The 22,890-nt window shown below is 45.0% G+C and overlaps 3 protein-coding genes across 5 annotated transcripts; 2 read left to right on the top strand and 1 right to left on the bottom strand.

Annotated features, from left to right (window-relative positions):
- The first annotated feature begins 1,854 nt into the window (after window positions 1-1,854).
- LOC310808761 (polypeptide N-acetylgalactosaminyltransferase 6-like) lies at window positions 1,855-6,771 on the top strand. The gene is made up of 11 exons (XM_083675831.1): window positions 1,855-1,972; window positions 2,876-3,355; window positions 3,744-3,916; window positions 4,341-4,490; window positions 4,642-4,876; window positions 4,957-5,074; window positions 5,322-5,522; window positions 5,631-5,762; window positions 5,860-5,961; window positions 6,066-6,224; window positions 6,523-6,771. Exons 2-11 carry the CDS (start codon window positions 2,880-2,882, stop codon window positions 6,646-6,648), a joined length of 1,872 nt encoding a protein of 623 aa, XP_083531957.1. The 5' UTR covers window positions 1,855-1,972; window positions 2,876-2,879; the 3' UTR covers window positions 6,649-6,771.
- A 151-nt stretch (window positions 6,772-6,922) lies between these two features.
- LOC310808762 (glucose-6-phosphate 1-dehydrogenase) lies at window positions 6,923-17,235 on the top strand. Of its 3 annotated transcripts, none has more exons than XM_083675832.1 (14): window positions 6,923-7,125; window positions 7,227-7,352; window positions 8,827-8,948; window positions 12,385-12,422; window positions 12,574-12,682; window positions 12,775-12,992; window positions 13,394-13,552; window positions 13,866-13,991; window positions 14,204-14,297; window positions 14,528-14,714; window positions 14,879-15,114; window positions 15,341-15,417; window positions 15,805-15,897; window positions 16,017-17,235. In XM_083675832.1, the coding sequence occupies exons 2-14, from the start codon at window positions 7,331-7,333 to the stop codon at window positions 16,105-16,107; spliced, it is 1,572 nt and encodes a 523-aa protein (XP_083531958.1). In that variant the 5' UTR covers window positions 6,923-7,125; window positions 7,227-7,330; the 3' UTR covers window positions 16,108-17,235. The 3 variants fall into 3 exon arrangements, with proteins under 3 accessions (XP_083531958.1, XP_083531960.1, XP_083531959.1); XM_083675834.1 differs by lacking the exon at window positions 6,923-7,125 and adding an exon at window positions 7,471-7,564 and having other exon boundaries at window positions 7,335-7,352; XM_083675833.1 differs by lacking the exons at window positions 6,923-7,125; window positions 7,227-7,352 and adding an exon at window positions 7,433-7,564.
- Window positions 17,236-17,614: 379 nt separating this feature from the next.
- LOC310807808 (glycerol-3-phosphate dehydrogenase [NAD(+)], cytoplasmic) lies at window positions 17,615-22,639 on the bottom strand. The gene is made up of 8 exons (XM_083674411.1): window positions 22,533-22,639; window positions 21,696-21,873; window positions 20,884-21,024; window positions 20,520-20,658; window positions 19,748-19,860; window positions 19,396-19,632; window positions 19,010-19,116; window positions 17,615-18,795 (listed from the first exon to the last, which is right to left on the bottom strand). Exons 1-8 carry the CDS (start codon window positions 22,574-22,576, stop codon window positions 18,699-18,701), a joined length of 1,056 nt encoding a protein of 351 aa, XP_083530537.1. The 5' UTR covers window positions 22,577-22,639; the 3' UTR covers window positions 17,615-18,698.
- Between the last annotated feature and the right edge of the window lie 251 nt (window positions 22,640-22,890).

Genomic DNA, 22,890 nt, shown 5'->3' with positions numbered 1-22,890 from the left:
TCCAGTTCTTCTCCTGTGAGGCACAGAGGTTCTGGAGGCCTGCGTGGGCTTCGGCCAATTTTTCCTGTTTTGTCTTATACCTCTCCATGGCTTGAAGGAGATAGTTGATGTGCTTCTCTTTCTCTTTGACCCTGAACATCTCTCTCACCTCCATGTCTCTCACCCTGCTCTCCATTTCGCTCCTCTCCACCCATTTCTTCTCTCTCCTGGCCTTCTCTTCAAGGGACTCCACTTTGAGCCGTAGAGAAAGAATGAGGTCATCTTTTTGTCTGAAGGTGGACATTCCCCACTCGACAACATCTCTCCTCCCCTTCTCTAGACCTTCTCTCTCCTTCTTCCACTTATCCTCCAGGGCCCTGATGGTTCTCTGCTGGTTTGGTAGGTGGTTGTCTAAGAGCAGGCGGAGAGAGTAGATTTTCTTATCCCTCTCACTCACAGCTGTCTGGTACCAGAGTCTCTCACTCCTACTTAGCTGCATATTGTCCCCCACAGACCTGTTTTGAAGGGTCTGTCTTAGGTGATTAATTATGTTGTCTTTTGCTTTAAGCAGATCAAGATTAGTTCCTCTCTCCATCTTTTCTTTGCTGTGAATAAATGAATGCTAATGAATCGGTTGAAAAGTTGAGCGTGAAATCAGAGCTTACTTGTGATTTTACTCTTGTGGAGCGTTGAGACCAAACTATTTTAGAACGTAATTATTGCGCATTAATGGTCGAGGTAATGTTGCTTTCGTTGTCACGACAACAATGTCCAGAATATCCCCCGTAGTGCTAAATTCTAGAATTTAGTTTTACCGCTTTGCCAATATTCTAAAATGACGCGGTCATGTTTTTGCAAACTGTAAAAGGATGTTTATTGTCAATAAAGTGTCCATTTAGATCGTTTGAATGTTTCAAATGTTCCCATATGTAATAAGGTATGCATGTGTCATGCATATGCACCAGTGAAACGTTTTTTGTTAATGTAGGCTATTCATTGATTGGTCAAAATGTACTCTGGCAGTGACACCATGTGAAATCATCATTGAGTAGTGGTAGTTGTTCTTCAGGCTCGTGCTGCTATATCTACTTTGTGGGGGCCAAGCAAATATACGAAAGTTCAAATAAAATTCAGCACTGGACAGCGACAGCTGGTCATTATGTTCAGCGATAGAGACAGGTGAGGTTCAGCACCTGGCATGGACAGCGTCAGGACCCTAAACGACTTGTAAATAGTTGTCGGTCTAGCATGAAACACAGAATTATTAGCCTATCAGCAGTTATTCTAGAATCAACTGACACATCATTAATTAAGAATAATAGCTTATTATGTTTTATGCATTATGGCCATATTGAACCACGTTTATAAGCAGATATATTGCCCCTGTAATAAGAAATTAGGAAATGCACGCTCGTTGCCAGATGCACTGTCTCGAAGCTCACTATCTTGCGCGCACGAGTAAGTATCTCGTGGGCACGCTTTACCAAGACTTGCACACGCTTTAATTATCTCGTTGGAAACGCTTTACGATTTCGTGCGCATGCTGTCCTGTCTTGTCCGCTCAGATTGGTTATCTCGTGCACACACATTTACGAATTATGGTCTTATGGGCTCCGTACACATATACAAAATAGAAAAACAGAACTGATTATCTCTTCATCCAAAACATTCCCTTCGATAATAATAATAAAAAAATGTTTTATTACTTTATTTAAATCTTCTTATGACATTTGCACACCCGCAAACGAAACATCTATACAATGTTGAACGTTGAAGTTTTAACATGCAGTAGACATTTCAACGTTGCCCATCTTGAATGCAACCCATGTCAGCAGGATTCATCATTGTAATAGCACGCACCTGCTGCGCTCGAGCAATGGCAAGCGGAAGGGGAAGTGTGTGGACAGGTAGCCTGTCGCACTTTTGAAGTATGTGTTAACAGGGTTATGTCGGACTGAGACGAAGTTTTGGACTCTCAACCCAACAAATCGTAGTAAGTGTGAATGTGACGTGATGATGTATAGGGCGCCGCAAGACCTTCTGAGGTCATCACTAGACATTTATTATAACTGTCTCTTGCAATCAATTGACAGAGATGGCATTTGTGATCAGAAGATCACCTGTGCTGGATATTTTTGTTTATATGCTTTCAAACTACGTGACAAAATACAAAAAATTATACATATTTGGTATCGAACTCAGTTCATGGCATAAAACTGGACCTAGTAAGGACATACACTCAAAGCAAGGAAAAGTTTCTGTCCAAAGTTTTTGCAATACAAACAGAAAGAGGCAGACTTTAGGTTATGTATCAGTGCAGGGATCCACACACACACAGAACATTTTGACTGGCTTGCATGAATTGGCATATGTCCTTGTGTTGTGTTGAGATATTAATGAAATGGCCCAGGTTTTTTGCAAACGTTTGCTTATTGTTTGCTACATTTAATCTCAAATGTTGTACATGCTACGTCAATGACTCTACCTCTATTGAATACACATCTATTGAAAACTGTAATGTTACACATTAGTGTTAGATGAATGCTAGCAAAGGGGAGATGGCAGTTTATCAGTGTTTCCCAGTAGAAAATGCTCTTATCAGGCAGGTATCTTGAAACCTCAAGAGGTATGTCCCATGAGTCCCTATTTGGTGCGGGTGGATCTTAGGGGTGACACTGACATTTAGCAGGTAATTTGTGCATTCAAAATGAGTTTTGTTAAGCAATTGTCTGTTTGTATTTAAAGTTGGCATCAATTAACACTATCCAGTTGAATGAATATTAGATTTGTTATGGTTTGTAAAACAAAGGACTCTTGATCCAGTCTAAGTAAAATGGAATTGAGTCATCACTGAGATGTTAATCTCTGCCTATATCTTGTTTCATTTCTGCAACAGAACAATGCGCCTTTTAACCCGTCGGATTGCTTTGAAGCTTATCATTTTGGCCGGTTCCCTGTTCCTGGTCCTATTTCTGGCTATACAGCATGACAGTCCTGGTTATGCGCAATGGCACCAGGATCTGGGTAACAACCAGTCCCAGGGGATGGGTGTGGGTGTAATCAGTGGCGCTTTCATAAACATGGGCTTCCAGATTGGCGCCCCTCTACCCATTCCCTCAGAGTACTGGACCATCCCCACAGACTCCCATTGTCCGCCAGGGTTCTACAGCACAGAGGAACTCAAACCTCCCCTGGAGAGGCCCCCCCAGGACCCCAAGGGCCCCGGGGCCTACGGACAGCCCTTTGTGTTAGGAAGACTGACACCTGCGGAGCTGAAGCAGAAGCAGGATGGGCAGAAAAAAAACTGCTTCAACCAGTTCGCCAGTGACCGCATCTCCCTGCACCGCAGCCTGGGCAATGACTCGCGTCACCCGGAGTGAGTATAGGGGTGGTCTTTTCTTTTTTTTGAGTGGGACAGTAGTCCCCCTCTTATATTTTTCATTTTTATTGGATAAAGATAGTGAAGAAAGACAGGAAAGTGAAGAGGAGAGGGTATGTCAGCAGGGCATGGACCGGATTCGAACCCATGCCGACATGGGCATATGTGTGCACTGTAGGCTATGGTGCTAGACCACTGGACCACCCCAGGCCACCCAGAGTGAGTATGGGGGGACAGAGGGGGAGATCTCATTGAGGATGTGCTGTCCACTGATATTTACACCAGACCTGTTGTGCACAGAGGAAAATCATCTAACAGATAACCTGGAGAATTGTTAATCTCAAGATGGCCGTCCCCTAGTTGATCTGGTGTTTTGTTTTGTCAGTTGTGTGCAACAGAGGTTCCGCCGATGCCCTCCTCTGCCAACCACCAGTGTGATCATCGTGTTCCACAACGAGGCGTGGTCCGCCCTCCTGCGGACGGTCTACAGTGTCCTGCACACCGCCCCTGCTGCTCTGCTCACAGAGATCCTGTTGGTGGATGATGCCAGCACTGATGGTGAGCATGGTGCTGCTTGCTGCTTGCTGCTTTCTCTATGGCCAGCATTATTAGTGCCACACACAGACCGTTCAGAGTTTGCATTTACATTTGATAAGTGCAATTACAAACTGGAGCATCTGATTATTACCCTGATAGGGTTACCCTTCGCGATAGTGACACCAGGGGAGGCTGGTGGAGGTAGTAATTGGAGGACGGGCTCATTGTAATGACCATTCATTCAACAATGAACCTGTCCTCCGACTTCTGCTTCCACCAGTGACACACATACTACACATATACTCCACAATTTATCATACATGTCATTCAATGAGGAGTCATTGTATACTATCAGTAGTTTGTTTTGGGGTAAAATACACTTATTCAATGTCAGAAACCCTCTCAATAGCCAAAGTCCCCCCCCCCCCCCCCCCCAATGTTTCAGATCACCTGAAGGCTCGTCTGGATGAGTTTGTCAAGAAGCTGAAGATAGTGCGTGTCCTGCGGCAGCAGGAGAGGAAGGGGTTAATCACAGCTAGGCTACTGGGGTCTGAGGCTGCTCGCGGAGATGTTCTCACCTTCCTGGATGCCCACTGTGAGAGTCACCATCCTCGCTTTCTCTCGCTCTCTCTCTTTCTCTCTCTCTCTCTCTCTCTCTCTCTCTTTCTCTCTCTCTCGCTCTCTCTCTCTCTCTTGCTCAATTGAACATGGTTAGGAATGGATTCACGCTACGCTTGTTCCTCTAGGTGAGTGCTTCAACGGCTGGCTGGAACCCCTTCTGGCTCGGATAGTGGAGCAGCCCACTGCTGTAGTGAGCCCTCAGATCACCGTCATCAACCAGCACAACATGGGGTTCGCCAAGCCTGTTGCCTATGCTCGTGCCCGTAACCGTGGAAAGTTCGACTGGAGCCTCACCTTTGGTTGGGAGCCTATCCCAGTGGAGGACAAGAAGAAACGCAAGGATGAGACCTATCCTGTCCGGTACTTTATACTCACTCACTCACTCACTCACTCACTCACTCACTGTTGATCATTTCTCACTTGGATACACTCTTCTTTAGGACTCCTGCCTTTGCTGGAGGCCTTTTCTCTATATCCAAGGCTTACTTTGAGCACATTGGGACCTATGACGACAAGATGGAGATCTGGGGAGCTGAGAATGTGGAGATGTCCTTCAGGGTAAGTTATACAGATTGCAGTTGAGCAGCAGCAGTACCCCAACAATTATGTTAGGCTGACCAATGTTTATGGTTATGCAAAGTAAAAGCAGTTGCCCTCTGCTGGTCAAAGGAGGAACAGCTTTCCTCATGTCACTGGTGCCCCAAGCCTGCATTTTAGACAATTAGTCCCAAGGCTTTTGAAGTGTCCAGTGACAAATGATGTTGAATTGAACAGAAATATTGTTTGTATTGTGTGGCCTCCGTAGGTGTGGCTCTGTGGGGGTCAGCTGGAGATCATCCCCTGCTCAGTGGTGGGCCATATCTTCCGTAGTAAGAGCCCCCATACTTTCCCCAAGGGCACGTCAGTGATTACACGCAACCAGGTCCGCCTGGCCGAGGTCTGGATGGACGACTACAAACACATCTTCTACCGTAGAAACAAGTTGGCCGGCACCATAGCCAGAGAAGTTCGGGAAATATGTTCCATATGACCTAGTGGAATTCAAACTAAACTATAATACATTTCTGTATATGTAATAATCCCGGTCTTTGTTTCCCGCTCCCTGTTTCCTCAGAACATATATGGTGACATCTCAGAACGTCTCCAACTGAAAAAGCAGCTAAATTGCAAAAACTTCACTTGGTACCTGCACAACATTTACCCAGAAGCCTTTGTGCCAGACCTCACCCCGCTCATGTTTGGATCGGTAATTCACGTCGATTATAATTCATTCGGACCGTAGTTTATGATGGCTTTCGTACACTTTTTTTCTTCAATGGCATGCTATCAATCTATTCCTGCAGCTCCAGAACTCGGGCTCAAAGAGCTGCCTGGATGTGGGAGAGAAGAATAACGGTGGAAAACCTGTCATCATGTACATGTGCCATAAAATGGGACACAACCAGGTATGATTAAACTATGTATGTAGTGTTTATGAGAAGGTGTGTGTGTCTTTCTTTCTTTCTTTCTTTCTTTCCCAAATAAAACTCTTCTGTGTGCGCCCCTACAGTATTTTGAATACACAACTCACCAGGAGCTTCGGAATAACATCAAAAAGGAGCTGTGTCTGCATGTAGGCAACAGAATAGGGCTGGTGTCTGTTGAACTCTGCCGTCTCAAGGGCAAGGGAACCACGGTGGCCCTTGAGCAAGTGTGGCATTTCACACCAGTACGTAACCATGGCATTCTAAACTGTAAACATAACTTTTCCTCTAATATTTCATTGTTACACTTATGGATAATAGATTATTAATAATCATAGAAACTAGTATTACCTCCAATGTTTATGTGGAGCACAGGACCAACAGTAGTGCGGTCAGATGAGCAGTAGAGTTGTGTTTATGTTAGTGTGTGTGCCTTAGGCTCGGGACTGTACCTATGAAGTGTAGAACAATTTCATTGAAACAGCTTCTTGTCTAATTCTATGATAGCCTTTTGATAATTTGTGTGTGTGTGTGTGTGTGTAGGAGTCCCTCCTGAAGAATCCTGCCTCAGGCAAATGCTTGACAGTAAAGGAAGGTCAAGTAAGAGTGAGCAGCTGTGAATCGACAAATCTCTATCAACACTGGGCCTTCAACTTCCCAATGAGCTGACCCCCAAATTCATCATATTTGTTTGCCTTTTTTGATTAAATGTTTATGAAATATGGTACAATGCACAGATTGACCTAATGTTTTGTGTGTTTTCTTTGATTATTAAAAGATGTTGGAAGTTAACATTGAAATGAATATACCTTTGTGTCTGTTTTAGACCCAAGTAGAGGGTTCGGTGAGTTTCCACTACGTCGGTGTAACTCACTTCTAAATTTAAATGTGGGTTTAATTATTATTTTTTAATGAATACTGTACACCAGCCCAACAGCTTCTTTTTTTTTTTTACTCAGCTTTGTGTGTGGTCTAACATTATGATGAAAGTAATTATGATTAAGTGGAGTAGACAAATCATCAAAATCATATGGGCTCTGAAGGAGGCATCCCCCACACCATGATGATGAAAATGAAGATATCACTGTTATCACATGGAATTAGCTGAATTTCCACCCTTCAGCTGCACCCAGTATATCGAGAAAGGTGGGATTCCTTTCTCGATATACCACCCTCTCTTGGTTTCCTTGTCCCATAGGCCTTTCAATCGTGATATCTCACATTGTTCCCTCTACATCCATCTTCAGTATCAGCCTGGGCGAGGTCTTCTTGTTTGGTTGGTTTATCTACTGTGAAAGAATACAGTTCAACCCCGCCCCCAACCATGTGACGGCGTTGGAGCCGACGAGCGATGGGAAGTCGAGCGAGTGCTGGTGAGTTTCTCTCTAAACCAATAAAATCACTCAATTCTGCCGTGTCATTTTAGGGGAACAAGGAAACAGCTCAATAAATGCACTTCAAGTTTGCTGCGTTGTTTATAATTTTACCCAGCTACCATAGTGTCGGGTGAGGTTAGCTCTGCAATCGCCAAATCCTCAGCTAAACCAAAGAGCTAAGCGTTTGAATCGGAGAACGACGTTCAGATGTAAGTAGACCTGCACCTGAAAACAAGTTGGATGAGGATTTCGTCTAGTTTGACACCTAGCGAGTGGCCACAAGGACCAATGAATAGCATGCTATGTCATGCTGTTAAAACAGCCTGATGAAAAGGTGTGGGTTGCAACCAACCACATGTCTATGCTGAACCGTGTGTCAATAGTATGTTCAGCTTGCTAACAGTCCAGCTATTTAACGAAGTGTCACTGAAACATTTGCTACTGAAAAGTGGCTGAAATTAGTAGGGTCTGAGAGAAGCACTCAAACGTGTGTCCAGCAGCGGTTTAGCCTTTAAATACGGGATTGGCTGCCTGAGGATTTTACTAATAACATTATAGTGGAGGGTGCGTTGTGGGCTTGCCTATTTGTGTGTCTGCAAAGTGGGAGAATGCCCATCTGAGAAACGTGGTGTACGGGGTCTGTAGGTATAACTTTGTTTTCTCCCCTCTCTGACCCCAGAGAGGCCTATCACTGGCGGTGTTGCACAACAATAAGAGACAGATGTGATTACTGGCAAGCAAAAAATAGAGTTGTCTAGTGACGTAACTGTCCCGTCTTACGCCTTATAAATAGATTGATGTTATGCATTTTTTAAGCGCCTTATCAATGTTATTTGAGTGCACTCGGATGTGACAGAGGCAATAGATTGCGAACTCTATTGATCTGGAATAGATACTCAAATGATTTAAGAGTGTACTTAAAAACATCCTTGCCGTGATGTGGCTAGTTAAGGAAAGGTGGCAAAGGTGCCAGGTGGCTGTATTGTTCTTGTCTGTTGCGACTTGTAACCCAGATGACGAAAGGTGCATTTGGCACCTTCCCTCCCTGTGTAACATCATACTGCCCATAGAACAAAAGCCGTCAGAACTGATAATGTTGCGATCTATTGTTGTTCTCTCTCTCTCTCTCTAGAGTTAAAGGGCCTTTGTTCATACCACTACTGCCTCTATGAATGTCTACAAAGTTAATTGTTGTGGGACAGTGGAACTTGATTGTGGCTGCTGTATTCTGTACATTGTGCCAGTCAGGGTCCGTCAACGGAGCAGTGCTCTCTCTGTGCAGTAGTGTGACATTTCACAAACAGTTTTTATGCCAAGTCACTCTTACTGTGAGCGAATCAACTCTTGGAGAAAAAATAGGCTACAGTGCATTTGTGTGGGTGTGTGTGTACTCTTGAGTGTACTGTACAAGGGTGTAATTATTTTTGCATGTTGGTGTTCTTGTTTTAATGTTTTGTATTTCACCCCACAGAAACCATGACTGCTATCCCCCTCTCTCGCTCTGAGGTGTTCGGGGAGCTGAGGAAGGAGCTGCATGAAGATGTGGAGTTCCACCACTCTGACGCTCACATATTCATCATTATGGGAGCATCGGTAAGTGGAAGGGAGGGAGGGAGAGTGTGTGGGGTGGAAGGGAGGGAGAGTGTGTGGGGTGGAAGGGAGGGAGAGTGTGTGGGGTGGAAGGGAGGGAGGGAGAGTGTGTGGGGTGAAAGTTTGAGGAAGTAACTAAATAGTTGGGCGAGTGAACAAATAGGCCGAGATGAAGTGGGTGATTGTGTGAATAGTGAGTGTGTGTACTCTTACCACAGTACGTGAGAGCGTAGTGTGGTGGACAGTTTTTGTGAAATCTTTTGTGAAAAGTATGTCACAACGAATTGAAACATGTAAAGCATTTCTTGAGGAAGTGAAATCTGAGCTGTTAGATGAACACGTCATAATTATAAACAGGATAGCCTCCATGTTAATTTTCAGGAATCATAAAACCGTTGTTGCACTTCATGAGAGATTTTATGGATGGAGAAAGGGAACATAAAAGGTGTGTTGAAATATCAGAACAGAGAAGAGTGATTGCACATGTGTTTGAGGAAATGTGCACATTTGGTTGAGCCACATACTGCAACATAGAGCTTGTGTAACTAAGCAACCCCAGGATCACTTCAGCTCTTGGCACTCTGGCCTTGACAGAGACAACCTATCAAGGTTCCTGTTTTTTAGCTAATTGTGACATAAGCACATACCTCTTAGTTGGCCAATCATCTTGTGAGCTGCCAACTATTGCACCTGTTCATAATAAATCAATCGACGAATGTTCTGAGCAATCAACCATTACCTGGAATTCTCTCCTCCTATCAGCATCCAGGATAATCAGCCTGGTGACTAATTTAATTTCAGTCCAGTCACTCTGAAGTTGCATTTTTAATGTCCTCCGCCTGAAATATTAGCCCTTCCTTCTTCCTTCTGTTTTTTTTCTCTTCTCCCTATTCCCCTACGGGCCGGTAGGACCTTCCCCTATTCCTCCCTATTCTCTACGGGCCGGTAGGACCTGCCCAGTGAGCTGATATTCTGCACTGTGAGAGAGTAACTTGAAATTCTTTCACCTGCCTCTCTTCCGACTACTTTCTCTCGCTCTTTTTGGGCCTCAGGTGAAAGGAGTGGTGCTAGAGCTGAATTATGCCGTGTCATGTCAGCATTTTCCCTTCAGTTTACCAAAGTGGCAAGTCAGGACTGGGGGGGGGGGGGGCTTGGCTAGACATGCTGGTTCTTTGGGAAGAACAGTGATGTTGTAATACAGTACTGTACAGTAGGCCACTGCACTGATTGTCTACTGTGCACAAAATTAGCTTTAGACAACATAGTCTGCCCTTGACACTCATAAGCACACACACCACCTCATTCCACATGGCCTCATTACAGCTGCTGTGCCAATGTAAGGTTAAGTAAACATTGCATAATAACCCTGTCAAAATTCTGCACCTCACTGTACAAATACTTGACTGTGCAAATTGCCATTACCAAACAATTAAGAGAGTGATGCAAGGGCATAGGAGACGGTGGGGGGACGGGGGGACGACATGTCCCCCAATGTTAGAAGCAGGCAAAAATGTCCTCCTCATTACTACTAATAATAATATTAGGATTATTTTGCTGCAGGACTTTTATTTTCAAAAACAAGTCGCTGGTTTCATTGCAAGATTTTTATTTTGAAAGACCTACGCACTGCTATTGTCAACCTTACATCAACAGCATCATTAGCTTATTTACTGCACAGGGTAAAGTAATTGTATGCAACATCAAATAGTAAATATAAGTAAAAAGTGAATAAACTTTGAGATGTTAGAAAACACTTGAGAAACTATGAAGCTTTCTCCTCACTAGTAGTTACTGTAGCTGCAGTGTCAGGTTTTATCTCTAGCACATGCTAAGCTAGCTAGCCAACGTTGTGTAGTTGTGATAGGGGGGGGGTAATGTTGTGTAGGGAAAGAGTCCTTGAATATCCACAGTCACACCATTATCTTACGATAGTGCGACTCCACTCTACACTGATCTGATAACATGCAAGGCCAGGTAGTTCAGGTGACGCGGGTCATGCTAGATTGCCAACACCTGTCATAAGACAGTGCAGTCACACTGGTATTCAGTACACTATCCGTATGAATGGCCCTAAAGACTTGTTGGAATGTACCAGAGAAGTACCCCTCTGCAAGGCCCCCCTTAGCCTTGTCATGAGCTTCAATTGTAAGCTACGATTTGTCTATCTCCTTTTCTCAAGTCACTAGAAATGAGCATTTAAAAGCTGTTTTTCCCTCATGTCCAGCTGACTGCTACAGTACACGCTTGGAGTGATGATGTGATTGGAGGAGGCAGTTTGACTAGTCACCCTCTCCCTGCGCCTTCCTCGCAGCTGAGGTGGGAGACAGTAGACCGGACAGGGACGGGCTACACAGTAGGCCGCCTGCATTTCATAGCACATTAGTGTAAAAGCACATTAGTGTAACCCTAACCCTGTTAACCCCACTGAGCCATCACAGGCCGACACGGTAAACACTGACTACCTACTTACATAAGGGCTGGTTAACCTTTATGATTTGGTAAACCTTTACAAAGCTTCTGACTTTTCTGATTCAGTAGTACACAAGGAATACTGTACCTGTGCTAGGACACAGATACACTTCCTAGTGCAAGTATTCAAGCAATGATCATGCATTCGGATGAATCATGCCTAAGCCTTTGACTTGGTGATAAACAAGAGATGACCAGTATTCATTCCTAGGAATATGACAGAGCGGGAGTGGTGTTGAAGGAAATGGGAGGGGTACAGTAGGTTATGTACTTTGAGTATTTTATGTGTCGAGAATGTTCCATCATAATTTTAGTGCTGCTCCTCACTCAGTTATAGTTCTTGTAAATATGTTTTACAGTGTAACTGATACTCTACTTCCATTGTGTTTTTATTGTTTCCTATGCTTGGTCTTCCCTGTTAGCACGTATCCCTCCGGTTTATTATGCTGTTAGCTTCTCAGTGCTATAACTTATAACTGTTCAGACTGTACTTTGTGTCCTCTGCTCCTCGGCTCTTCACTGTGGTGAACAGTGCTCCTGGGCTCTTCACTGTGGTGAACAGTGCTCCTGGGCTCTTCACTGTGGTGAGCAGTGTTCTGGGCTCTTCACTGTGGTGAACAGTGCTCCTGGGCTCTTCACTGTGGTGAACAGTGCTCCTGGGCTCTTCACTGTGGTGAGCAGTGCTCCTGGGCTCTTCACTGTGGTGAAACAGTGCTCTGTCAGATTACTGGGGTTGAGTAACTCCTAAATAGGACATTGCTGCAGCCTACAGTACTCGCCAGGGAGCCGCAGCAGCATCATGAAACCCTTCTTTAGGCCCGTGCGCTTTCCTCACCACCACACTGACTGACCTGAGGCGACAGCGACAGAGCCACCAGAGACGTCACATGGGGCTCTTTCAATCAATAGTTCCTTTGACTGACTGTTTCCAGATCTGGTTTTATGTTTACATGTCCATGTTTCTCTTTAGGGGGATCTAGCCAAGAAGAAGATCTACCCAACTCTGTGGTAAGTTTGTTTTAGCCCCTCTAGCCCCATTAATGGAAGGCTGTGTTTACCTCACTCTCATCAGACAGGAGACCTGAGACTGGTATTGAAAGGGTGCTTGTGATGTTGATGGATTTCTTTTCTCTGTTTTGTCCTCTCTTCCTCCTCTCAGGTGGCTGTTTAGAGACGGCCTCCTCCCTGAACAGACTAATTTTGTGGGATTTGCTCGCTCCAATCTGACTGTAGATGCACTTCGCACTGCCTGTATGCCCTACCTGAAGGTGAGACTAGGACCTGAGGTTGCTTACACAGTTTTTTCAGGTGTGTGTGTGTGTGTGTGTGTGTTAAGCACCTCCATCTCTCTGGCCCCCAGGTGACAGACACCGACGCGGACCGCCTGTCAGCGTTCTTCAGTCGTAACTCCTACGTCAGTGGGAAGTACACGGAGGAGGGCTCCTTCGATGACCTCTCCACTCACCTGCTCTCTCTGCCCGGCGGGGCCCAGGCCAACCGCCTCTTTTACCTGGCGCTGCCGCCCAGCATCTACCACGACGTCACCAAGAACATCAGGCACCACTGCATGAGCACCAAGTCAGTCTGCCGAACTAGATGCCCTCTCACTGTTGTTGATTTAGTGTTTTAGTGTCTGACATCTCTCTACTGTATGTTGTGTATGTCTGTAAGCATGTCTCTCTCTCTCTCTGTGCTTATCTGTATGTTTATTTGTCTGGCTTTCTCCAAGTCTCTCAGACTGTCTGCGGCCATTAATAGACTCCTCACCCCACACACACCCACACCCCCCCCCCCCCCCCCCCCCCCTCAGTGCTCTGTTAGTAGGGTCTGGAATAGGCCTGGTCATCTTTAATACACTTCCTGTTTACACAATTGGAATTGTCTTGACGGGGTGATCATATCTGCCTTCCGCTTCGCCTCTGGCTGGAGTAGCCTGAACACGGTTAACGGCCCTCTTCTTCTCTGTGTGTGATTGGTAGGGGCTGGAACCGGGTGATCGTGGAGAAGCCGTTTGGGCGTGACCTGCAGAGCTCTGAAGAGCTCACCGCCCACCTCTCATCCCTGTTTACAGAGGAACAGATCTACCGCATAGACCACTACCTCGGCAAGGAGATGGTGCAGAACCTCATGGTCCTCAGGTACAGATCATTCTCTCTCTCTCTCGCTCGCTCTCTGCCAGAGCGTAATTCAAAATTCAGTGAGCTTTATTCAATTCAATGAGCTTTATTATTCAATAAGTTTTTTAATGAGCTTTACATATAATAACTTATTAAAAAGGTGACGACAGGATGGAATATAAATGGTGATAATTACAAACATTTCTCTCTCTCTCTTTCTCTCTGGGGTGAGAGACTGAAGAATATTATACCCCCCCCAGGTCACAAACAGCTCAATGTCTTTCATTGTATCCACATGAATCAGGCTACGGTATAAATGTGGTGTATGTTCCAGGTTTGGGAACCGGATCTTTGGGCCCATCTGGAACCGGGACAGTGTAGCGTGTGTGGTCCTCACCTTCAAAGAACCCTTCGGTACACAGGGGCGTGGCGGGTACTTTGATGACTTTGGCATCATCCGGTGAGTAGAAAGGCTTAGGCCTCAGTTCAATCAAACCTGCTGTGCTGGACTTACATAAAAGCATTTGAATTTAGCTTTTTTCCCATAGTCAAATGAATTCTGCTACGGTATTGAGCAGTAATCATGCAACCCTCCACTCACTCACTCACTCTTTCTCTCTCTCTCTCTCTCCTCTCTTCTTCTGCCCTCTGTTTGCTTTTTGGCATGGTCAGTGATGTCATGCAGAACCACTTGCTCCAGATTCTCTCTCTGGTTGCCATGGAGAAACCAGCATCCACCAGCTCTGATGATGTCAGAGATGAAAAGGTACAGTAAGAACACTGACATGGACACAAACTAAAGGCCAGAAGATTAAAAACATGAGTCTGAACGTCTCTTCACCACTGGCTTCTCCAGAACTTCTCCGCAACTGATAAAATATCCAGTATCATGTCATGTATTAAAACATTTAGTTGGTAAAAAAAAAAAAAAAGAATAGCGTAGCCATATCTGAGCCTGTTTACATATCTCTCCCTCCCCACTGGCTCCCCCTGCAGGTGAAGGTGTTGAAGTGCATCACCCCTGTGACCATGTCTGATGTGGTTTTGGGGCAGTATATGGGTGACCCTGAGGGAGAGGGCGACGCCAAGCTGGGTTACCTAGACGATCCCACTGTACCCAAAGGCTCCACCCAGGCCACCTTCGCCACAGCTGTGCTCTATGTCCACAACGAGCGTTGGGATGGTAAAAAAAACCTCCTCCTCTGTTTCTATCTCTCCATCACAAACCATTCAGAGTATCCATTCATTAAAATGTGTTACTCCTCTCATCCTACCTCATTTTAACTGTTAAAATCTCTCTCCTCCCTCTCTCTCTCCTCCCTCCCTCCCTCCCTCTCTGATCTATAGGCGTTCCCTTCATCCTACGTTGCGGCAAAGCCCTGAACGAGCGGAAAGCGGAGGTGCGGCTGCAGTTCACGGACGTCCCGGGGGACATCTTTGGAGCGCAGTGTCGCAGGAATGAGCTGGTGGTGCGTGTGCAACCCAACGAGGCCGTCTACGCCAAGATGATGAGCAAGAAACCAGGCGTGTACTTCAGCCCTGAGGAGACGGAGCTGGACCTCACCTACAAGAGCAGATACAAGGTGAGAGAGTGTGTGGACATGTGCGTGTACACACACACACACACACACACACACACAGTTTCGCCCAGGTGTGTGTGTGTGTGTGTGTGTGTGGAGACACCTTCACGCACTGTCCTCCATGCCAGCATGAAACGCCACACATTGGCAGCTCGGAATTATGTCAAAATACTCAACATATTTACAGTACACTGTTGACACTATAATCCTCTCTCTCTCTCTTTTTCAGGATGTGAAGTTGCCAGACGCCTACGAGCGCCTCATCCTAGACGTCTTCTGTGGGAGCCAGATGCACTTTGTCCGCAGGTCTGTTTTGCCTTTCTGTCCATATGTCAGATCCAGCGTGCATTCAAAACATCACAGGAAATGTTCCACGGAAAAGGCTGTCTAGTCAAGCTGTATAGACCTTCTACACACAGGTCTCAGTTACGCTGTTGATTTGAGCATGTGTGTCTGTCGGCCTGTCTATAAGTCTTAGTTCTCATTTCCAAGTCTGAGATTGTAAGTCTTGTCAGTGCAAAAACCTTTCCCCTTGTTGCCATGGTGTTTTGTATCCTGTGAATAAAACCATGGGGCACTATAATTCTGTCCACTAGATGGTGCCATAAGACTCCTTTTCTCTGTCACAAATCAGTCATCAGCCTGCCCTCACTGCTGCTTGCTCATGTGTTATGTTTTCTTCTTTTTCCTCAGTGATGAGCTGAGGGAAGCTTGGAGGATCTTTACACCTCTCCTTCACCAGATAGAGAAAGATAAGATTCCACCTACCCCCTACCAATATGGAAGGTAAGACTGATCAATTCTCTCTCTCTACACATCTACCCTCTCTTTTGTGACATTTCCTCCATATCAACCTCTTGCTTTTTATTGTTTTTAAATGTATGTTTTCATCTCCTTCTACCTAGCCGCGGCCCAGTGGAAGCAGATGAGCTCGCCAAGAGGGTTGGATTCAGATATGAAGGAACATACAGATGGGTCAACCCCCACAGACTGTAACACAGGATGAGCAATAGCAGGAGGAGGAGGAGGAGGAGAAAAGAGAGGGATAGGGGAGAGGAAGGGGCAGATTGGTGTAAATGAGCAGTGTCATGTTCCAATACTCATGTCTTCATTGGATCAGGTGCAGTCCCTGTCAGGAAAGAGACTAGGACATATGTAAAGACAGCTATTTAAAAGTATACAAAGTCATAGCCTAGGTCTCAGGTATGAAATGAATGCTCTGTGCAGTGACGTGGTGTTACTGATATCCATCAGGTCTTAACTAGTGAGGAGGAGGAAACACTTAATAACGGGAACAACGGGAGAGCAGAAACAATACTCTCTGACAGAATTTGCCGTGTTAGCTTAGCATAAGCGTTAGGGTCATTTTACATGGAAACAGAACAAACATGGGTAACCTTTTAATGTTGGGAATTATAATGAATGTCTACCAGCCACTGCTATTATAACAGACATGACTGTACAATACTTTCTAAGCCTCTAAATGAATTTATGAACACTCTGGAGTTTCTCTTTTGTACTATTCATGTAATGCTTTTTTTTGCTTCTACTGTTTTGGACCAAATTAGGATAGCAGGAAGTGCTAAAAATATATATTTTAAAGTGAGGTTCAAAACATGTTAGTTGGCCGCAGGGTTCAGTCTTGGTTGCAGCTAGTTTCTCCTCTCCAATCACATACAGTACAATGCAGCATGTGACTAGAACAGGCGTTAGTGTGCTCAAAACACAAGAAAAACAAGATCTGTCACTCACTCTGTTTCATTCCTTTTGTTTACATTTTTCTTGAATCCAGGCTCATTTAAGTTACTGATGTTCATTGCAGATTTCATATACGACTTTAGAGAGCAGCAGTGCATGACTACCCCAGCGTCTGTAGATGGTGCTGTTTGTTTCTGTGACAGACTGAACATTCTTATGTAAACCTGTATTTCTACAACTTGCAATAAACCAGTCTTGTACCATTGTGTGTACAACCGTCTACAGTGGTAGTTATTGTGTTTAAAGGTTTGTTACAGTACTTTACAGTATCTAGAGGTTTCCTGGAGCTTAACCATGTATTTCTAAGTTTGCTGTTGTTTTTTTTTACATTAGATGTAATAAAGATTAGCTTTCTGTTGCTTCTTATTGAGTCTGTGCATTGAGTCTGTGGTCTGCTTCACATGAAATAACCATACATGGTGGGCTTAATGGACAATGGGAAGAATGTTGTAGCGAGGGGGGGGGGGGGAAGAGTGCTGAGTACAACCAGAGAAATGGTGCCCTACAGCATCCAGCTGCCTTCAGTACCCTGACTGGCCTGCTGCCATAGGTAGCCACTGCCCAGGTTTCATGTTGCATCTATTCTTTGTTCCCCGGTCCAGACAAAAATGGCAAGTGTTTATTCTGATTGACCACATGAGCCACAGTACAGTGCTGAGGTTCCAGCTGGCACACTGGCAGCCCAGATCCCAAACCCCCCTGTTGTTTCCTGGGATGAGGCTAACGCTACGTAGACAACAATGAAGAGGGCACACATTTCACAGCTTAGTAATCAAGAATGTATTTCAAAGGCAAATATTATTTTGACACACTTTCACATATAAGCCATGTCGGAGAACACGTCAAAGGCAGAGGTCCTTTCTCAGTTGTTAGAAACTGGATTCTTTGCGTCCTCTGCTCCGTCGCTTCACACTCAAAACACATTGGAGGAGAAGACCTAGGCTCCTCCCCTCAGTTACTCTCCTCTAATGCTTTTGTGAGAATGCTCGGCGGCTCAGTTGGTGGAGCATGTTGCTAACAACGCTTAGGTTGTGGGTTCGATTCCCGCTGGGATCATATATACTGAAATGTATGCACTCACTGCAATGTAAGTCGCTTTGGATAAAAGCGTCAGCTAAATGGCATATATTATTATTATTATTATTATATGATGGAAGGAAGCGGGTGGAGGACAGAAGAGAAGACACAAGGAATCAAGTTTCTAACGGTCGAGAAAGGGCCAGAGTCACGGTGATCAATGGCGTCATGGAGGGAGGTTAAGGGAGACGTCTTTGGTTTCACAAAGCACGTAGAAACAGCCAAAACTTTTAGCAATGTGGCATCATAAGGCACTTGCATTTTTAACCGTTGCTATGCAAATCTAAGAATGCAGTACAGTACCTGACAACACATCTCCCACTTTACACATCATAGAGATATGCATAAGACACGACAACAATCTACTAGACAGCCCAACCACAATTATAACACAAATAGGCCAACGGACGGACATGAGGTATTACAATGGACAAATAAACAACCGTTGGGTGGTGGACAGTGGCAAATCATTGGGCGGCAAAACATACATGCTACTGTAGGTCATTCCCCTGCCGAGAAATCAGGAGGAGGGAGGGGGGGGGAGCACGAGGTCCAAAAACCGAATAAGATGGAAGTAGTTGCACACACTGGACAGAACCACTAGTCCAAAGCAAGCTTGGATATTCACTCGGCATTGAATCAACTCATTGGCTGAAGCCAGCTTGTTGCATCAGAGGCCTTGGAGTGTGTGATATTTTCCAACAGGTAAAAAGTGGTTATGATCCTCCCTAATTTTCCAGGCGCTTGGTCAGTTACATATGCTCTGGGTGGTTCTGCAAACAGCCGATGAACGTCGTGACCGGTTGGCCCTGGTAGCATATCTGGTACACTGCGTTGAACAGCGGGAACCTGGGAGAGGAAAAGGGGGGAATGACTGAGTAATTATCATTATTCTTGTTTCATGGGAGATACTAGTATCTCGGAGTATACTAAATTGAAATGATGCACTTCAGGGCCAGGGGATGTTAGTCATTACCATGCTGTATTACATTGCTATATCCTCGACACATCAGTTTCACCGATGGTTAAAATAACTGACATTTTATTTCTGTGCTTTACTTACTTGTCAACCAGGTTTTTGTGCTTCAGGATGGTGTTGACCTCAGCTGCTGTTGCTGGTCCCTGAAGCTTCTGTCCATTCAGCATCTCTTTCTCCAACTCCTCAATTGACTGAATAGAAGAGAAAATGCAGTTCAAACTCAAGCCCACCCTCTTCACCTCCAAAAATATAATCTGTAGCTGAAAATTGCACTCAAACCCCCTCCATCCCAGATGCTAACATTTTTTGTATATTATTTATTATCAATAACTTTTCCCTCTCATCTATTGCGTTTAACCCCCTCCAAACTCTGAGGCCGAATAATTTAAAGCCACTGGCTCATTTACAGTCATCACTTCCCAATTAGTCATCTAAAAACCTATCATTTCTTTCTAGACTCTGTCTCTAACCTTGCCCGTCTTGGCAAAGGCTTCTGCCACTTTGCGGTTGCGACCACCATAGCAGGTGGTAATGAGGTCAGCCACTCCACAGCTCTCCAGGAAGGTTGCCGAGGAAACGGGCCCAGCGGTGCAGAAGATGCGAGCGAAAGCAATCATTTCCATCAGCCCCAACCGGATGACTGCCGCCTTAGTGTTGTCCCCGAAACCCAAACCGTCACAGAAACCTGCCCCAACTGCCACAATGTTCTGATGACCAGGGAGAGGAGTTGTTAATGGTTTGAACACACTGACATTACATGATGTGACAAGAAAAAAATCTGTTATGTCTTGTTCTAAAAGAAAGTTGAGCGATCGTCCTCACCTTCAGTGCTCCGCAGATTTCAACCACATCCGACTCCTCCACGACTGTGACCCGGAAGTTGTTGGTCTGCATAAGTTCCTTCAGCAGAAGACCATGGTTTTTATTTTTACATCCTGGAGAGAGAGAGAGAGAGAGAGAGAGAAAGTAGTTAATCTTACTTAACCTCAATCTTGAAGACACATTTCTAACCTTTTTCAAATACTTTGTGGTCATGATAAAGGTGATCTGATATGCTGATCTGGCATCATATGGCATGTTAGAAATATATAGACCTCATACAAGTTCACTGGTGCTGCATATACTGTAATGACAAGGGGAAGGAAAAACAAACGCAGATTACTCTGTAATGTAAACAACGACTACAGTACAAAGCTGCTTTTGCCCCTATGCTGAGTCTTGAGCAGGGACACCGTGCCAGATTTAAAAACACAAAAACACCTCAACTCTGACCGACAAATACAAGCTTGCCCATTTTTCTGAGACACATCGAATAAAAACGTAGTCATATTAATCAGATTCAAGATGAGACGGTCTAAAGTAATGGCCCTCTTCGCAGTGTGTGGTGTTACTTATAAAAACTTCTGTATTGACAGAAATAGTCGAAGGACAGGAGACATGGAAAGGTCCACAGTATGACAACCTAGTGCATCCCAATGTTCACAGAATACATAGTCGGTACATCCAGGTAGTTGCTTTGTTTTTTTCCACAAGTTGCTGTGTTGAACTTTGTACTGCCAGCACACCCTTGCCCAGACCGCCCCCTCTGACTCACCGATAGTGGTCTCACAGAACTTCTCATCTGCGACCTCGTTGGCGATGTTTGCCCCCATTAAGACACTCATGGTGATACCGAGCTTCTCTTGAATCACATCAGAGATAAGCTTCAATCCATCCGGCCCCTCGTCAACACCCTGGGGTAGGACACGGACACACACACACGCACACACAGACACGCACACGCGCACACAGACACACACAGACACACACACACGGTAAATCCAACAGAACAATGTATGAATAATAAAAAAGGAATTTAAGGAGTGGGATTTTACTGTAAAAGTAAAGGTTGCAAAACACTGGACCAGGCCATGCTGCACACTCCCATTGTTGAGAGCAGGGTGGGTCATTAGACAAACCTTGATGAGGGACATTCCTAGTGCGTCACTCTTTATCTTCCCCTGAATGGTGTCACACACTCTCCCGATGAACTGATGGGGAATCACAAACACCAGAATGTCCGCCTCACTGGCAGCATCCACTAGTTCTGGAACGGCCAACTGCGGGGGAGAAGAATGGAGGGGGGGAGGGAAGGGGGGGAGCGGGGCAGTCAGGGGACCAGTTAGGTCAGGTGACTCAGGTCAGCATGACTCTTCGAACAAAAACTGTTTCATGAGCGCAAGCAGTGGCAGTGGTTTACAGTATAGTTAGTGATGTTGGCAACACTTTAGGTCAAAGCCAACTGGCAGAAGTCATTGTCTTATCATGACCTATGGCCTCCTCCTCACTTCTTTAAACTATGATTTCATCATGATCCTGAGTCAGACATTTTTTTTTGGGGGGGGGGGAACTGCCATTGAGACAGCAATGACAATTGTGACAAAGGTCACTTTTGTTCGTATAACAAGTGATAATTCATTATACTTGTTGGCTTTTGTGTCTAACCATTGTTTCCACGCAACTATCATCTTGTGAATGCTATCGTATCGACAGTTGAATTGTGAGGCGTTGTGAGCTGTCTGGACATCTGCTGGTGCAATGCCGATTCTGCTCAGCAAAAAGTACCCAAGGACACCAATTCAGGGCTTAACAACAGTGAAACACTTTCCTCAGCACATTCTTCTTGTAACATTAGAACTCGCAACTGTTACCACTGTGACCGAGGTCAAACCAAACTGTCTAGCGCTAGAACAAACTCCTACTTCGCATCCTGTGATCTGCTTCTTCTTACCACGTTAGGAGGCAGCTTGCGTCCGGGCAGATACTTGACGTTCTCGTGGTCCGAGTTGATGATCTCTGTGAGTTTGCGGCCATCCACTATCTCCTCAAACACCCACATGTTTACGATGTTATCAAACTTGGGGTTCTGAGCAGCATTGGCCCCCACTATCTTGGCAATGGCAGAGCCCCTGTGTGGTAGGTAGGGAAATGGCAACATATCATGGCAACAACATATCAAACATGCTTTCGTTAGTCAACCGTTATTAGGCTGAGTCAACTAAAATGAATAGCACAGCCTAGATAAGCAAGTGTCTTGTCTGTGATTTTAGGAACTGTAGCAAGTGCAAGCAAGCGCGCACCTTGTGTGGACCCTTGTCTACAAACTGCAAGAGAAACCTTTGGAGATGAGCGCAAATCATAATCACACATTGCGTGACTGCACCTCAATAACTCTGCTTAAAACATGGCTGTTTTGATTGTCTGTTGCAAATAGATTTTTAATTTTTTTAAGTCTCTGACTAAAAAGTTAGGCACGAAGTCATTAATTGTGGCATTTAACCGTGGGAACAACGCAAACCCTAACACTGGTTTGCTTATAAAAACTCGCCTAATTCTTTACAATTTACATTGCACTGACAGCAACATTCTTATCATGCCGATCCGAAAGCAGCTTAGCAGAGCAGGAGGCTCCTAACTGGCTAGTTACAAAGCGACCTGTTTTTCCATGGAAAACAAGAATGCGGCTAGAATGATCTAAGAGCTAGCTTTAGCTCCAGTACAACCTAGCTGCTAGCACGCTACAAACATCAAAGACTAAACCCTCGACATATGGACACGTTTTTCTTACCAATTGCCAGAGCCAATAATGCAGACTTTCTTGGGAGTAGCCATTGAAAAGACGGTTAATGACCTACGCAAATGCAGCTGCAGCTATGATCCCAGTAGCAAGCAACGTAAACCAGCCACTAGATCTGCTGAGAACAAGACCCGTATTTCATTGGTTTGTCGGGGGGAGAAACACTCCCGCCCACTCTTGTTGCCATTCATTAGCTTAGTGGGCTGAAAGTAACTCGGCCAAAAGTTACCAAGTGCAATGCATAGGCAGATATAGCATAGGTCTACTTAAAAACCTATATAGAAACCTATGTACACTATGGCAGAAGTCTATTTCAGAGTTATCTGGAAATTGACTTGTTGCCAATTCA

Source organism: Argentina silus, assembly GCF_951799395.1.
Source record: "Argentina silus genome assembly, chromosome: 8".
In the NCBI taxonomy this organism is placed as follows: Eukaryota; Metazoa; Chordata; class Actinopteri; order Argentiniformes; family Argentinidae; genus Argentina; species Argentina silus.
Note: the sequence above shows the minus strand (reverse complement) of the source record. Positions and strands in the feature narration are given on the sequence as shown.